Source organism: Poeciliopsis prolifica, unplaced genomic scaffold (genome assembly GCF_027474105.1).
Source record: "Poeciliopsis prolifica strain line A6 unplaced genomic scaffold, Auburn_PproV2 SCAFFOLD027, whole genome shotgun sequence".
Taxonomy (NCBI): Eukaryota; Metazoa; Chordata; class Actinopteri; order Cyprinodontiformes; family Poeciliidae; genus Poeciliopsis; species Poeciliopsis prolifica.
Window position 1 is genome coordinate 5,357,185 of NW_026562402.1, and position 16,343 is coordinate 5,373,527.

Genomic DNA, 16,343 nt, shown 5'->3' on the forward strand with positions numbered 1-16,343 from the left:
CATGCATTCAAGGAGGGACTGTTTTGTGTTATCTGACTGAAAGCACATCTCCATAAACAGATTCAACGCGTAAAAACTTTGCACAAAATTATTTGCATGTCTTTGTGCTTTCATGCACTGTAAGCAAGGTTACCAAAAAAACCTGCTTCCAGTCCAAACATCATGCAGCGATAGGAAGGAGCTGCTGAGGGTTCCTTCGGCTCTCGTCTATTTCGGTGGGCTCTCTGCTGTGTTCACTTATCAAAGATAACGTGAAGAGGGTGGCGGTTTAAATCAGGACAGCAGTTTACTCTGCAGAGCTGGATGCTCTGATTGTTTTGTGTTTTTGCTGGAGCACAAAAGACTTTTGGTGTGCCATTTGCTTTGCTGGCTTTGCTGCATCTTTGTCCCCAGGCAGTTGATTTGCAGCTCTCCTTCAGCAGTTCCTGCATGCGAGCGTTGGCTCCCTCGCCCCTTGCAGGCGGTGTAGCGATCCAGCCAGTGTCCACAGCGCATACCTGTGCTTGCTGACATGTACTAACTCACTCTTCCTGCAGGCCATGGCAGAGGAACGCGCAGCAATCACAACAATTCAAAAGATGGAACGTGGCAAAGAGGGAGGACAAGCAGAGAGGGGTGGGGGAGCATTAAAGAGAGATGATGGCAGGAATTAAATGAGCAGAAGAAGAAACAATTCCAAGAGGGAAGAGGAGAAACGAGTGAAGGAAAAGGTGAGGCGGAGTAGAGGAGATCAAACAAAAGTCAGAAATTGCCCAAGGGTTGAATAGTGTGAGAGGAAGAGAGAAATCATTAACGAACGCCTGTCTGTTTCTGTCTGCTCATAAATCAGGATCTTCTTCATATGTTTCTGCAGAGCAGAGAAAAAGGAGAAACAAAGGAAGGAGACTGGTTCAGAAATTATCAATGAACGTTTGTCCCTGCAGCGTTTCATCGCTCAGCAGAGACAGTTACCAAGCAGCACTGTGCTGTGTTCAATAAACTAGCTTTATTCTGGTCTAAAATGCAAAAACAAAAAAAGCAACTCTGAAATGAAAAAAAAAAGTTCTTATTCAGCAGTGCATACAATACTGTTAATACAATACTGTGCAGTTCATTCAAGTAGAGAAAAAACCCCGACGTGCTGATGAGGGAAAACAAAACACATTTTATAACCTTTGGAAAGTTAACGAGAGTCAAGAAAAGCTTGCCCTCTGTGCAGCCTTACAGTATTAGCCAGCAATAAAATGGAAGGCAAACTTTGACCTCAGGGTCGAGGTCAGAGCAGAAGCTCCGATTTATAGATTGCGGTTGGTTTTCAAGCAGTGGGAAACCCGACTTGAGTCCAAGAAGTCAGCTGTCTTTCATGTCTGCAGAGGCATTTTCAAGTGTGAGAAAAATTGGGGTTATCTCTGCTTGAGGTTAAAGACTACAAATGATTAACAGCGAGCTGACACACACTGCAGGCCCAGGTTGAGTGAGGTTTTCACCCGACGGATCCTTCAGAAAAAAAAACAAAAAAAAAATACTGCTCCCAGTGAAAAATATTTTGGTTTGACACAAACTACAGCTTTTAATTCAAGGTAACATAAGAGTTCTACAAGAATGTTTTCATAATAATGGCATTTTGTCATGTTAGACCACAAACTTCAAAGTATTTTACTGGTATTTTATGCGATAGACAAAAAACAAAAGCTTCAGAAACAAAGATGCTCAGAGTCCTGTGCGCTGATGACAGCAATATTCGATTGCCGAGGCGATGCCTCCGCCACATTTGCTCATTCGATAGCCCAAACCTTCTGCAGAACATCTGTAAACATAATTATTTTACCACTGATTAGATTGAATTAGATTCTGTTAGAGTACCGGTGGATTAAATTAGGTCATTCTGAATTTTTTGGCTGGGACTTTTCAAAACATGACGTTGCCACTGATATCCCCCCCAAAAAACCATTTTGCTAGGAAGACGGTTTCACCAAAACAACGTCGAACTGTGGTAAGAATAATCATGTTTAAAAACATAGCTGAGCTAATAAAGCCTTTGGTTGCGCTAAATCTGGACTGGATATGTGGCTTTTCTGGGGTAAATAAAGATTAGCCAACTAATGTCCAGAGTTTAGAGAGAGGGTTCACGGTGGTGTTGTGTTCATGGTGGACAGTGTTATGCCTTTATGCCAAACAGATTTATTTTCTTCTCATGAACTGCATCTTCAGGATAGTCGCAGTAAAAGGGGAGAAAAGAAATGCAGGCCACACTCTTCAGATTTTTATTTTTAAGACAAAAAAATATGATAAACTACTTTACTTTGAATATAACTTGTACTTTACAAGTGCTTTTCTGACAGATAAAATCCCAGTGGAACACAGTGACGTTTGTGGTTGCAATGTGACAAAATGTAAAAAAAATAAATAAAAAGATAAAGGGGCTGTGAGTACACTCGCGAGATTCTGTACACATCTGCATCAACAATGCATGCTGTAGCTGCTGGTAGTCATAAATCAAGTTAATCTGCAGAGAAGCGGCGTCATTATTCCTCATGCTTGATGAATTAAGCCCAGCTTAAATTACAGCTCAAACATCCAACAACTGAAGTTTGAATCCTCCTGGCGAAAGAGCCAGCCAGTGACCTTAGTTTCCTTTGCCTCAGTATGCGTGCAGCGGCATCAACAATCTCATCTGGAGCTGGCTTTTTGACTTTCAAATGATGAAAAAAATGATCTTTCTAAATTCAAAGGAGCGTCTTCCTCGAATGTTTCCTCCAAGCGTTTCATTCCAGTCCGGATTCATCAATCCAAAGGACGTGTCGCTTGCTTCAAGTGGGGCGGCGCAATTAGATTTAGACATAAAAAGAAGGAAGAGAGATGAGAGAGTTAGTTTTATCAGTGGCTGCTCTATGGGAGCTGAATGGTGCTGGCACAGATTAGTTTTGCTGTGATGCTGTAATTTTCAGCTGTTGGCATCTTTAATAAACCCTGTAATTTGAAAACTCTAGTATCTGTGAATGGGAAACCTTGGAGAATGCTCCTATTATGGAAATGTGAAAAACCTAATGCTGCGGTGGTGGTTTAACTCATCTCAGGAATCTCAAAATACAGATGCAGTCAGTCCAACTCTTGCTGCGGTTCAAAAATGCACTTAGATAAGTTGACTTACTTCATTCAGTAATGTCGTAAGATATAAAGAGTAGCTAAAATGCTAATGTTAGCACAAGGGCCATTACGTTGCTACTGCAGGCACCAATCACTGCAGACGTTCATCAGTTTGAAATAATAGGAAAACATACAGTTTTGTAATGTGTCAGCACTTTGTTAAGGTCTGAAAAAATCTGAGACGAAAGGAAAATCGTAAGAATGACGGCAAACAGCATCAAGCAAGGCAAGGTCTGCAAACTTGTACAACCCTGTGCTACTTTCTGTCTCCATATCAAATCCAGTTTTATATTCTCATGGATCAAGAAGATTCAGATCAAGACAGAAGCTCATGTTGCAAAACCAACACTTTCAAGCTCGACTTACCTTTGCAGGTTCACACAGACAAGCCGAATACCTTCAAGTTTCATCACAGGATGGTAAATATGTTCTATGCAGTCAAGGCGATGCTTTTCAAACCCAAGACCAACCCTAACTGTGCGGACTGTAAAGCATGGTGATGGTAACATCATGCTGTGGGATGGTTTTGATGCAACTGGTACTGGCAAATTAAACAAGGACGACAGAGTAATAAAGGGAGTCTGTTTCTATTTTACCTGCAAAAAACAACTAGGTAATTGAAACTTGAACATAAGCAGGTTTTCCACTAAGAAAGTGAGTCCAAATACCAATAAAACTGGTTTTAGAATGAATGAATAAAGCAAGCCGACTTTAACATTTGAGAATGAATTACCAAAGCCCTGACGTCAACCTTGTTAAAACTCAAGTTCATTCGAAGACGCCAACCAATTTAATTTACTCTTCTACTTCTGATAAGCGTCAGAAAGAATTATGCTAGAGGTTTGTTGACGATGACAAAAAACAGACGGTTTCACTTCCTAATTGGGTATGTTTGAGCATATGTATAGTGAAACACTAAACATTATGTCCATGCATTCTCTGAAATCAGGTTTCTCTAAATCTCTTATACTTACCTGTGTTTGTGTGTACCAAACTAAATGCATATTGATTTTACTCTTTTGTTCTATAGCTTCATAAAGCTACACCCGATTGCTACTGTGTGATCTGCAGTTACTCTGAAGTGAAAGTACACACTGTCAATTCTTTGCTTTTATGATATAAGTGACTTGGTAGTTAACAGGTTCTGTAAAGAGATGGCACAGACTTTTATTCAAATTCAGAATTAGATATAAATAATGGAGTTACAGTTGCCACATCCTTGCAGGGAGTGAAAGATTGCTGCAAAGTCAATGATTCAGATGTCTTTCCCTGGAAAGACATCTGCAGCTACATACATTTTAGCAGCTACATATTCAATGTGGCTGTTGTATAAGAATTACAGTTAAACTAGACAACATGTCTGAATACGACTTTTTGTTTGACCTGCTCTGCAAGAAATCACCAAACATAACTTGTGCTCAAGTCTGCATAATAGATGTATATTGTATCTCAGATAGCATACTGTGTCTTGTGAAATACACCAAGTTGAAATTGAACTGAAAATACAATTCTGGATTCTGTTCATTACTCCGTTGAGGACGTAGCTAATAAGTGCTAAAATAAACACATGGCTTTATTGGTTGATCAAACAATTGGTGTGATTAACTAACTCGTTGTGCTCAGAAGTGGGATTTTCCAAATTCCCATTTGGAAATGAAACAAGAACAGTAGTCAGAATTCCAACTCTGTGAGCATCCAGGAGTTTAGCATCCAGTTTGACTGACATGCACATACAACGTAATGAATCTATTTATTGGAACCTCTTCGGGCCAGTGGCATACACAGTTGTATAAAATGTTTACTTGCAAGATGATTATGTTGTATTTACGTTGAAAGATTGAAGATAATTATTACATTTCTTGACATGTTCTCAAAAACACAGGTTTAACATTTTTCCATAAAACATTCAGCTGATGGATTTTGGTCTTCAGTGTTTTTTAGGTAATATACTGAATGTCTTATGATTAATACATTAAACTTTGTATGCCTCACTGTCTCAGTGACCTGACTTGGAGCTGGCTGAACATTGTTGGCTTTCTCGTTGACCTCAACTTACCAGCAGCGCCTCCTGGTTTTCAGCCAGCGCTTGCTTGGCCAGGTAGCGCTCTCGCTTGATCTTCAGCTCCAAGGACTCGGGGACGTCGGGTACGATCCAGTCAATGGCTCGCAAAACAAAAAATACCACGTGCTACGTGGAAGGAAAAGAAGAACGAAGACAACAAGATGTTTCGTTTTACACTGAGGAAGAATTAAATTATTTCTGAACTGACTACTGAGAATGTTAAAACTTGTGTTATATATACAGGGACAGCATGATGCAACTGAAGAAACCTATGGTTTTAAGCTGAACATTAGTAGATTTCGCGTGTCGTCATTCAGACCTCAAATGCAATGATAAAACCGAGTCGCACAGCGAGGAGTTCCCAGTAGAAGAGTGTATACATTCCATCATTGTCTCTGAATGCTTTATATCTGGAAATAAATAAAGCACAGTCAATGCAGAGCATGTACAGCAGCAGAACAAGAAGTCACAACAAATTCAATTTGGAACGCGACCTACACTGCCCTCTACTGGTCAGGTCTAGGATTTCAAAAAAAGCAAAAGAAATGCAACTTTTGTATTGAACAGAAATATTCAAACACATAATCCTGATTCAGTTAAACATTTACATTCAAATGAGCTCAACAATATTTGATCTTAAAAAAAAACATTATCAGAGGTTTAATAAATTATTCACATTCAAATCAATCAGGTCAAGTCAACGGGCCCCTAATCTGTGGGTCATAAAATACCAACACGGGATTCTTCGGATAATCTTCAAAAATCAAATCAAGTTTAGAAGTAAGTGCTAAAAGCAAATACTTTGAATAACTGTTGACAGAAATCATGAAAATAAAATTGCATTCTTGAGTATCTGCATCAAAGTTTTAGTAAATAAATCTTGAGTTAATAAATCAAACAAAAATGACCAACAAACCACAAAGTTCAAATGCCACAGGAAGTATATCTTACTTTCTTACAGGTTTTGAAAAAAAGTAATTGCCATAGCAAGGCATTCAGACCAACCCCAATGTTTACCTTAACAAAACTAAATAAATGAGAAAATAACCCTGAATCTGTTTGTACACCATAAATGTAGAAAACTTTCTGAATTCATTTATTTGCACTGTTTTCGAGAAGCTTTGACTTATAAATATAATGTTGCCACCATACCTGCACCTAGGGTAGTCGGTGTAGTTGAGTGGTGCATAGGCCAAGGTGAAGTCAACGTATCCATTAAGATCATTCCTGAATTTGTACTGGTAGAGCAGGCGTGGTAAAAAATCTGATGTGAAGGCGATTAGAAAGGCCTGAGAAATAAAACTTTAAAACATCATTAACTTAGTGATGACTGCAACATCTTGGAAAAGCATAACTACAGATCTACTGACATTGGCAATGACAGACAGATGAGACAAGGCTTCTAAGATGTTGAACCAAACACCGATGTTTTGAGCCCGCTCAGCCACCGGTCGGCGGTACTCGCACACAAACTTGTGGGCGTCAAGGCGAATCTCCACCCAGTTGTTCAGGAGGGCGAAGAGCGGGGCGAGGGGGAACGCTGCTACAAAAATTGTGATGAACCCGAACTGGAGGACTGGAGGACAGGGAGACAGTTTTACTTTGAGCAGCCAAACATAACATTACAACTATTGCCCTCCAGAACTATGGGCCCTGCTGGTGAAGATGTGTTCAAAGGCCTTAAAATAAATGGTCTGGTAAAATGTAGGAGATTCTCTGTCTTCTTGCAGCCATTTAATAAATTATGAGGATCAACACTTTTTGTCTTTCCTATTTTTAATGGCTTGGCATGAAAAAGAGGCCAAAGGGAAACAGTCAATGGTTATATATTAAAAATTCCAAGACATTGACTTTTAATTTTTTTTTAAAAACAACCAAATCAGCTACATTCCTACCTACTATCAAAAAACATGCCCCCATTGATTTTATGAAAACTTTGTTTTTTACCATGGGATTTTGCCATTTAATCAGTATTAACCCTCATTCAATATGTAATCTACATAAACTTTCTTCATTCAGCTTTCTCCAGCTGAATAAGGAAAAAATTGGTTCTTATTTGTTCGCCAGATGACCTTCAGAACCTTCAGATTTTGAACTACTCTCCTTATAAACTCACGTTTAAAACGCAAGAGATTGTTCTATACCTTTAACCCGCTGCCTCTCATATTGACCAGCTGTGCCAATAAGTGAGAAGGGCTTTGTATTAATAGCATCTTCATCGGTCTGGGAATTGATCCAAAAAACAACAAGTACTTATCTAATTACCCATTTCCAGATATTCCTCAAACAGGCCCCCACACGGTACCAGCTTGTAGTCTTCCTCCCAGCGCCGCGGGTCGTCTTGCTCATTATCTTGCAACACGCTGGCCAAGGTTCTTTTCTGCCGCCAGGCTTTTACTTTGCTGCATTCAAGGAATAACAGATGAGTTAACATATAAATAATCACTTATATGATTATTTATATGTTAAATAATCATCCAGCTGGACTGGATGAAAAGAAAAGCAGCGTCACTGTAAATGAACAAGATAACGTCTTTAGAAACCACACAGATATGAGTTCAGCTCGCTCTAACAACAGCAGCACAAGAGGCAACGTACGGTATAATGAACTCCTGGATGTTGTTGATGAGCTGCTTCCCCACCATTATGATGAAGAGTTGTTCAGCCAACTCAATGAGGCAACCACCAGGACCACACTGAAATCACAAGGCGCACAGAAACAACTCAATGCAGCAACACAGGAAGCTAGTGTTGCAAGAATTTGTATTAAAAAAGCACTAACATCTTCGTTTCTCATCCCAAACAAGGTTCCATAGTTTGTAGGGTAACCCACAAACCTAAACACACAGAGACAAACAGAGAACTGCTTACATTTCTAGAGGAACGAACATTTTATCAAGTGTTTCATGTGCCTGGGCCATGTCTTACCTTCCCTTAAAGAAAGCCACGTAGAAGGGAGACGAGTAGAAGTTGACGAACTGGAAGATGAACACTTTGAGGGTGAAAGCGTTATCATGCTGGGTTTGGGTCCTGTGCATCTCTGTAATGTGAGTACAGAGAAATGCAGTGATGAAGTTGAAGAAACGTAAAAAGGTTTGAGTGGAATCGCTAAATACTGTATCTGAATAACGTGCTATCAGAATTCACTCTAACAAAGGCCAACCCTTTAAAAGAATGAACTTAGTGAAAGAAAAACAGAATGTTATCTTTTCTTTTGTGAAAACTTTCAGCTTACATTTCCTCACAGACAAATGCAGTGTTGATCGTTTACAGCTCGGATGTTTCTCAACTCTGCATTGACTCTTACCCCATTTGGTGAGCTGCTCAGCTAAGGCCGTATAAACCTGACCCATTACCAGAATGAAGCCCAGGTTCACAATGCTGCTGCAGATGTTAGCTATGGTTCCAGCCTGAGGAGGAAATGACATCGGCGCTAATGTTTATAACATCTTTTAAATCAAACAAATGAATCTGACATGTTCTGCGCAGATCCGACGTACCTCTGTACGCAGCACAGGGCTCCCGCTCTGGTACATCATGACACTGATGACTCCTCGACACATGACCACTGTCACCAGGAAGATTATCACCACACAAAGCTGAGGAGACATTATGTTGCAGAGGAATTGTTTTTTTTTTTTTAAAGTACTGGTATTGGTGACAATATCCCTGAATTTACTTGAAATAAGATAAATACCAAAATTCTCAGTATTGCACACCTCTAGGTTTTTGTCAAGTAGGACGTCATCAGACACGACTCACCATCAGGACAATGACCATGGAGCCAGTGAACATGCGAGACAGTCTCGTCTTCTCTGGAAAGTATGGCTCTTTGACTCCAGTCACTGGATTTTCCTCCATAGTCGGGGCCGTGGCGGCAAACTCAGGACGGGGACGTTCCTGAGAGGACACAGCAGGTCAGGCTTCTATACAGCTGCATTTTGTTAATGTGTATTCTCTAAATGAGAAGATGCTGCTGAAGGTGTTTTATGATAAATTAACGTCAGGAAATAGATGGAAAAAGTTTTGAAACACTATCATTTTCTTGTGTTACTCCACCGCAGCATCTTTTAGTCTTTCCATTCGCAGGAACCATGAGAATAAATCAGCATAGGGATGCTCATGCTAATGTAACAAATAACCTCCTCCTCATGGAAATCCATGCAGTCCCAGTGATGGGCCAGGGTAGCCATCTTGCGCTTCCAGAACTCCAGAAAGGTCACGGCCCAGAAGGACATGAAAACGCTGAAGAACACGGTACCGGGATGGTCGAACAGGTAGCCCAGCTGTAGCACGCAGTGGCAAGAGACAGGTTTAAGCTCAGAGTTTGTGAGTCTAAGTTGCGTTTCACAGCAATTAAAGGAGTAAATATATCTTACCTTTGCCATGGTGCAGATGTCAGACATGTTCCAAGCATCGCAGGTTTTACAAAGGGGGCACATCGGATACTTCGCACCACTGTTACAAATGTCCTCCCTGTTGACAGTCCCACATAATCTTCAAAAATGTACATCACTTTGCCTTAAAACACGCTCTAGTTCATCATCAAGTGAGAAAGTTTGAAAATGTTTATTGGCTCTCACTGTAAGCTCTACTATTGCGTGGTAAAATTTACCCTCCCAATGTGCCTCGCTTAATTCGCAAGTAAGTGTTGAAGATTCTAGAAAGTTTTATTTTCCTGGAAATCACAGCATTCCTCAGAGGAAAGCTGTAACATGCTTTTCCCTCAGAGGATCAATGCTAATCTCATATCTGCACATTAGGCGCTCAGCTGCAGCTGGTGCCAAATATCGAACTTGACAGCCTCAGAAGTAGAAAATCCATCAACTCCTGTGCACGAACAGATCTTTCTTGACAGAAGTTGTGGTCGTATCATCATTACCTCAGCTAAATGAATAATCGTTGCTAATCATCTCTAAATGTTGCTTCATGTAAAGCCGCTCTCCTCTATGCTGCAGTGTATAGTATTTCCTGTGATATTCTTTGTGTTTTCATTGAAGACTCACGCTGGCGTGTTAGTGTCCATGGACATGACTCCTGACACAAAAACCAACGTTCCCACTATGGCCGCCGGCAGCAGCCAGGCTGTGTAGAAACCTGCAGGGACACAGAGCTTCATTAGAGTACAGCTCTCAGTAAACGGAGGGAGAGGAAGTCAAACTACAAAGCTGCTCCGAGGTTGATGCTGCGCTGCGAGAGACGGATCTAATAGTCCGAAACACATCCGCATGTTTTCTGCTGATGCTGCGCTGGCCCTCTTGTTCATCTGTTCCTATGAAACATACATCCATCTGCTGTTTGTTTGCTCAACACATAATTCTCTGTCAACAGTGTCTGCCAAGCAGCTGCAGTGGGCTTTAAGCCCGATTCCTTATTTTTATTTTTTTACCTTTTTTGCAGTTCAGCAGTGTCGTCCCTTCAAGGTTTTAAAAGGAGTTTGTTTTAGTTCATCAGTTGAAGGAAAAAGTTGGTTCATTGACAAATTTCATTTTGCTTTCCAGAGTTCCCAGCTCTCAAAAACGTTTACGTTTTGAGCAGAAGAGAGAGAGAGAGAGAGAGAGATGGCAAGGCGAAGCAGAAATAAAGAGAGATGAAGATAGCTTAGCAGGAAGACACAAGTTCATTATGACACTAAATAATTCAGCAACACTAATACAGAGCAATGTACTTTTAGTTTTCCTACATATTGGTGCCCCATCTCAGGCCATTTGAAGTGAGTTTGCTTCAACACTTTAAAAGGGTGAAGTTTTCATTTGTGGTGTGTGTGTTTCAGTAAAATTTGATACAACTACCAAATATTACAATTAAATGACAAAAGCAGAAAGTCTTTACCATTGACTCTCTTTGTGCTGCTGATTAATATCATGAAAAGGAGTTGAAACGGTACATAAATCAAGAGCCTGAACTTGAATTACATCTTCTAGAGATATTTGTATATATTTTTATCAATACATTTATATTTTTTATAGATTTAATTATTTATTTATTGGGTTTACAGTTATGTAAGGGGGGGTTCTCCCATGGTTCTTGGAGCCTGTTGTGAACGCTCAGGCTAGATAGAATGACCACCAATTATGGCGGACAAATGGTTTTTCTGACACATTAAGTTGTTTCTCCGCCATTAGCAACAAGTACAGGAGGGTGACTGACGGCGTTAAGACCGTCCTCCTGGCTCTGATTGGATGTTTTTGGTCAGGAGTGGTACATGTCCTTAGCTCAGATATTTCACATATTATCTGTTTCATACTATATTGTCCCAAGATGTGACAATTTTCAGTAATATGTAGAAAATATAATATATATATATATTTTTAAGTTGCATACTGCACCTTTAACATACATTCTTCACTCTGAAGATGGAGCTCTAGCAAGTACACAGAGTAAGTCAGATATTTCCAAAAATAAGAATGATTTTATACCTAGCCAAGCAAAGTAGAGGGCAATCTTCTCTCCAAAGTACTCCCGAATGTGATCTAGTGGTTGGTACTTGAACCATTTGCACCAGCGAGCCCAGTAGTAGTGCAGGACCTGCCTCTGGTTGAGCTCGTCAGGATGGAGCTCGTGGCTCAAAAGCTTGAAAGGACCCTGTTGCGAGCCGAGAAACGAGGCTGATCAGAGAGGGAAACACAGCTAAGGAAAACATTACCCAGCGGATAACAATCGTTCACCTCATGCAGAGGATAAGCTGCTGTGTAGGCCCCTTCATTTACCAGTCTATCCACACCAACCTCCGTCCTCTTTCTTTTGCCGTACACCGTCCGAGCGAGGATCTCATAAACCTACGTTAGAACACAAGACTACATCTGTCGGATGAAGGAAACACGGCCATCCCAAAACACTGCTATGCGGCAACAGGAGTGTTACTTACAACCTGGTGTCTCTGAGTATTGGTGAAGTAGCTGTCTTGGTCTTCGGAGCCGAGGAATCTGCATGAAAGCAATTCATTCATAAACATGCAGACACTGGGTCTGAATTTGATGTGCTTGGGGTCGGTGGTATCGTGTGGGACTCACCTGTTCATCTTTGACTTGCGGAAGGCGCATGTGTAATAGTCCAGCGGCCTGTTTGGCACCGATTCCATCATTATGTTGGGTACGCAGAGTCTTCTTAGAACAACGGAAGATGTGTTCAGGTCCAGGTGTTGCTGGGCCTGCAAATCACCAGAGATTTGCAATTTGCTTTTTTTTCTTTTGATGCAGGTCTAAAATTCCATTCGCAGGGATCTTAAATGGCTCTTTAAAAGTCTTAAATTTGAGTTAGTGAAACCTACAGAAACCCTGGGAAAGGCTAAAGGGAATATAAATAGTTTTGGATGGCAGTGCATTTATTAAAAAGGCAAGTTTTATCTCCATTAATACCATCTCTCAAATGAATGTGTGCTGCGCAGCAACTGGGATTAATATGAATTAGTTTCCAGAAAAGGGACACAGATATTTAAATGGTCCCGTTAAATGATTGTAAGGAACAGCTTTGCTGACCTGCAGTGGAGCTCGGAGGCAAAGTTCCTCAGCATAGTAAACCAACACATCCCACGGGGCGCTGACTTTAAGAAAATGTATGGTTTTCTTTTCATTTGCAGATTCCTCCTGAATGGAGAGAGCGGAAAGAGAAAAGCTGGTGAGCGGCATTGACGAATATGAATTCTGACTGTCCTCTTGGAGTAACAAAATAAACGACAGCACCTTTTCCAAGAGCAGTCCAGCACTCTGGAGGTTCTGGACAAACTTGTCCCTCCACTCTGCCAGTTGTGCAGACTCCCCATCCTCAGAGGTCCCGTTGCTTTTCCCCTTCCCTCGCTGCTTGCCCCGTGACTGGATCTCCCACACCAGCACAAAATCTGAAAGGCAACATTAAATAATTAACTGAACGCCAAATACATCATTCAAAGCAACACTGGTGATGCGTACCAATTTTAGTTCGTCCATCTCTGAAGTAGTTGCCCATTTTTGAGACCGCTTGGTTATCTCTCGTAATGCAGCGCAAATGAATTGGATCATCACCGTGGATGTGGCACTTTGAAGCTGCGGATGAAAACTGAGAAGGAACGTGATTTGGCCAATATGACAAACACATGACTCGCAGTGTTAAATCATTTATTCACGTTTTGTCAATGTAAAACCTCAAATTGCGACATGCTTTCTTGGAGTTTTATGTGTTATATCTACACAAAGTAGCATGTAAAAAAAAAATAAAAAAATAATTGTGGCATTTTTCTGCCTCTGTATTGAAAGGGAATATAAATAGACTCTCTGCCAACTTTGCGCAGTAAGACATTGAAATTGTAGAGTTTTGCCACGGATTCTCAACCGAACTGGGTTGCTCTAAAACAAATGTATTTTTATCTTAAACATCCTATCTGGTTCTGAACTGATTGTTTTGTCCAGCTGGAAAGTAAACCTCTGCCCCCAAATCAATGCAACTCAATTCGAAGAAACTTTACTTATCCCAAAGGGAAATTAAATGTTGTAACTCATGTCATGATAGGAGTCAGTATTGCAGTGAGTCTGAAGAGGCTGTTGCTGTTGATGTTTGAGCTGCAAATAGTGATTATTTTAGTAATCAGTTAATCTATCAATTATTTAGACAATTACTCGATTAATCACATTGAAAAAAAACAAAAAAACAATTGGCATATTGTGCTGATTTTTTATTTGCTATGCAATATTAGAAATACAGCAAAAGTATGAAATAAACAAATAATTCACTTGTTTTTAAACAAACATTGCATTGTCTAAAAAGCAACACCACTGCTTTCTGTCAGTCAGTTTGAATGGAGTGAATATATTAAAAAAAATACCACTTGAGGAGTTTTGGATAAAACATATTGCTATAGATGTTTTTAAATGCTTTTTATATTTTAAATGTAATATAAACACACAAACATACACACACAAATATATATATAATACAGTTTCTGCTCTGGATGTGTGTGTCAGTGTGTGTGTGTTTGGGGTTAACAATTAATGGATTATTTCAATAATAATTCATCTCTATTAATCCAATTAATAGTTTCAGTCCTAATGATGGTCTCATGATTCTCCTGACATGCCAGTAGCTTCACCTCTGGGCAGCAGAAATTGAGCTGCTGATCATATCAGGCAATAGTCCAAAACATCTTCTTTAAATGTTTTGGATCTTTAAGGAGTTATATATTTTATTTTTATTTTTTTTAATTGTTTTAAGTAGGTAAACCAACAAACTAAAAAAGAAAAAGAAGAAGAAGAAGACAAATCACAAAATATTTTTTTTGCATTTTAAATGTGATTAATATTGTGGGCTCGTCGGGAGTTTAAATTTGGCAGTTTTGGCACCAGGTGCACACAAAATAAATAAATAAATAAATAAGACTCTATAGATGTAGAGGTATCAGAGTAAAAATAACTAAATACAGATTCAATTTTTTTTATTTTTATTTGTAGAGCGTTTTGAAAACCATGCATCGTTTTCCTTCTGAAGCAGGAAACTGACACTTTGGCTTTCAAAGATCACAAATCCGAGGCTTTTGCTCGCGAACACTTCCCTGCCTTTGGATGAGACTGAAGCGCGCACTCTTGTGCAAGACACTGCGCCATAAAAAGCCTGCACTCTGCAGTAAGGAGCCCGGAAACATGGAGACAGAGAGCTGTCCCTGTGCTTTCTGCAAGATAACACACACACACTTTATATATATATATATATATATATATATATATATATATATATATATATATATATATATATATATATCCCATTCCCAGTGACAGATCCAGATTCCCAGCTGACCGTGTGAAGTTAGTGAAGTGCGAAAAGATGAGGCAGAGAAACAGAGCCACGTATTGGCCACATGTCGGCTGCGCTGCACAGTATGCAACGACGTGAGAGAAGTGAGAAGAAGAAAAAAAGAAAAGAAAGAAAGAAAGGCGCTTACACATGGTGAAGGGAAACAGTCCCCGTTCTGCAGACTGCCGTAGCCGTCTGTGGTGCGAGCTTCACCCCTGGCGTCCAAATCCAGAAGGACTTCTCTGTCTCCACTCCGCACCTCCCAGCTCTTTTTCATCATAATGAAAAAAAAAACTAAAAAAAAAAAAAAACAAAAACAAACAAAAAAACAACAACACGAAAACACAAAAACAAAAACAAATAAAAAAACGCACTGCTGGCTGGCTCCAAAAATATGACTTAACAAAAAACAAACTAAACAAACAGCGTACTGATGACGTTACATAAAACTGGACAACAAACAAACAAAACCTGAAGTAGAAAACTGCAGGTTTTGCATCTTAAAGGAACAAATAAATGAACGGATTCTACCTTCTCTGCAGTGAGAACTAGGCTGGGGGATTTGCAACAGTCTGTGCTTCCATTGTGCTCTTCCTCCTCTTCATCTCAGTATCCATCAAGCCCCTTAACCGCCCCCCCCAACCACACATAAACACACACACACACCACCCCCAACTTCAGCGCCACTGCATTAGCTGTGGAGTACCGTAATGCACCTAATCCAGGGGGAAGCGGCACATTCTCTGCTTTGCTGCATCTCAGCATTACAGACGCACCCTGCACCTTTCAGAGGCATAGATGATTGAATGTGGAGTCAGGAGCAGAAGCTGTGACTGTGATGGCAGGTGAAAACGCATCTGTTGAGATGAGTGTGTGTTCTCACACACTCATCTCAACAGTCGATTTAGTGCATTCTCACAGCCGGGTCTGAACGTGGCGCACATTTGCATAATTTATTAAGTATGAGCATCAGTAGGAGAGCTCCGCCCTGCGTGGCTGCAACTTTAACGCAGGAGAGAGGGAGAGAAAGAGAGAGAGAGAGAGAAAGAGAGAGAGAGAAATCAGGTGACACTTTTTACTTTTCAGTTTGGTGAGATCCATAAAAGTTAATAGAAAATCTGAGCAAAAATCTTAACTTTGACCTTTCAGTGAAATTAATGAATCATGAATGAAAAATGCAGGAGAGCCTTTCCGCTCCCTTTACTCTGATGCCCCCAAATACAAAAATAGAGAAATTGTTGTATTAGTAAACAGAGTTAATGTGTAAGCAGTTTCATTTGTTATGATTTTAGAGGATGTCACATAAGTTTGATGCGGAAAATGAAAACATTCCTGCGGTAGTGGCGGTGGCATGCTGTGGGGATGTGAGTCTCTTTTGTTTCTTTTTTATTTATTT

General features: G+C 40.1%; 1 protein-coding gene across 2 annotated transcripts; it reads right to left on the reverse strand.

Annotated features, from left to right (window-relative positions):
* Positions 1–989: 989 nt before the first annotated feature.
* ano11 (anoctamin 11) lies at positions 990–15,745 on the reverse strand. 2 transcript variants are annotated; one of them, XM_055048566.1, is made up of 24 exons: positions 15,479–15,745; positions 15,096–15,215; positions 13,096–13,222; positions 12,871–13,025; positions 12,667–12,774; positions 12,202–12,338; positions 12,057–12,114; positions 11,857–11,967; positions 11,608–11,773; positions 10,195–10,285; positions 9,568–9,664; positions 9,331–9,474; positions 8,951–9,088; positions 8,689–8,787; positions 8,496–8,598; positions 8,117–8,228; positions 7,971–8,025; positions 7,787–7,884; positions 7,454–7,590; positions 6,559–6,764; positions 6,341–6,477; positions 5,508–5,598; positions 5,183–5,314; positions 990–2,787 (listed from the first exon to the last, which is right to left on the reverse strand). In XM_055048566.1, the coding sequence occupies exons 3-24, from the start codon at positions 13,130–13,132 to the stop codon at positions 2,764–2,766; spliced, it is 2,436 nt and encodes an 811-aa protein (XP_054904541.1). In that variant the 5' UTR covers positions 13,133–13,222; positions 15,096–15,215; positions 15,479–15,745; the 3' UTR covers positions 990–2,763. The 2 variants fall into 2 exon arrangements, with proteins under 2 accessions (XP_054904541.1, XP_054904540.1); XM_055048565.1 differs by having other exon boundaries at positions 15,096–15,241.
* Positions 15,746–16,343: the final 598 nt, after the last annotated feature.

Excerpts from the sequence above, each read along its gene's own strand:
- ano11 (XM_055048565.1), bottom strand. The coding sequence starts at position 15,227 with ATGATGAAAAAGAGCTGGGAGGTGCGGAGTGGAGACAGAGAAGTCCTT. Across the intron at positions 12,115-12,201 it reads CGCAAGTCAAAGATGAACAG|ATTCCTCGGCTCCGAAGACC; the intron begins GTGAGTCCCACA and ends GCTTTCATGCAG. Across the intron at positions 11,774-11,856 it reads CAGCTTATCCTCTGCATGAG|GGTCCTTTCAAGCTTTTGAG; the intron begins GTGAACGATTGT and ends GGCTCGCAACAG.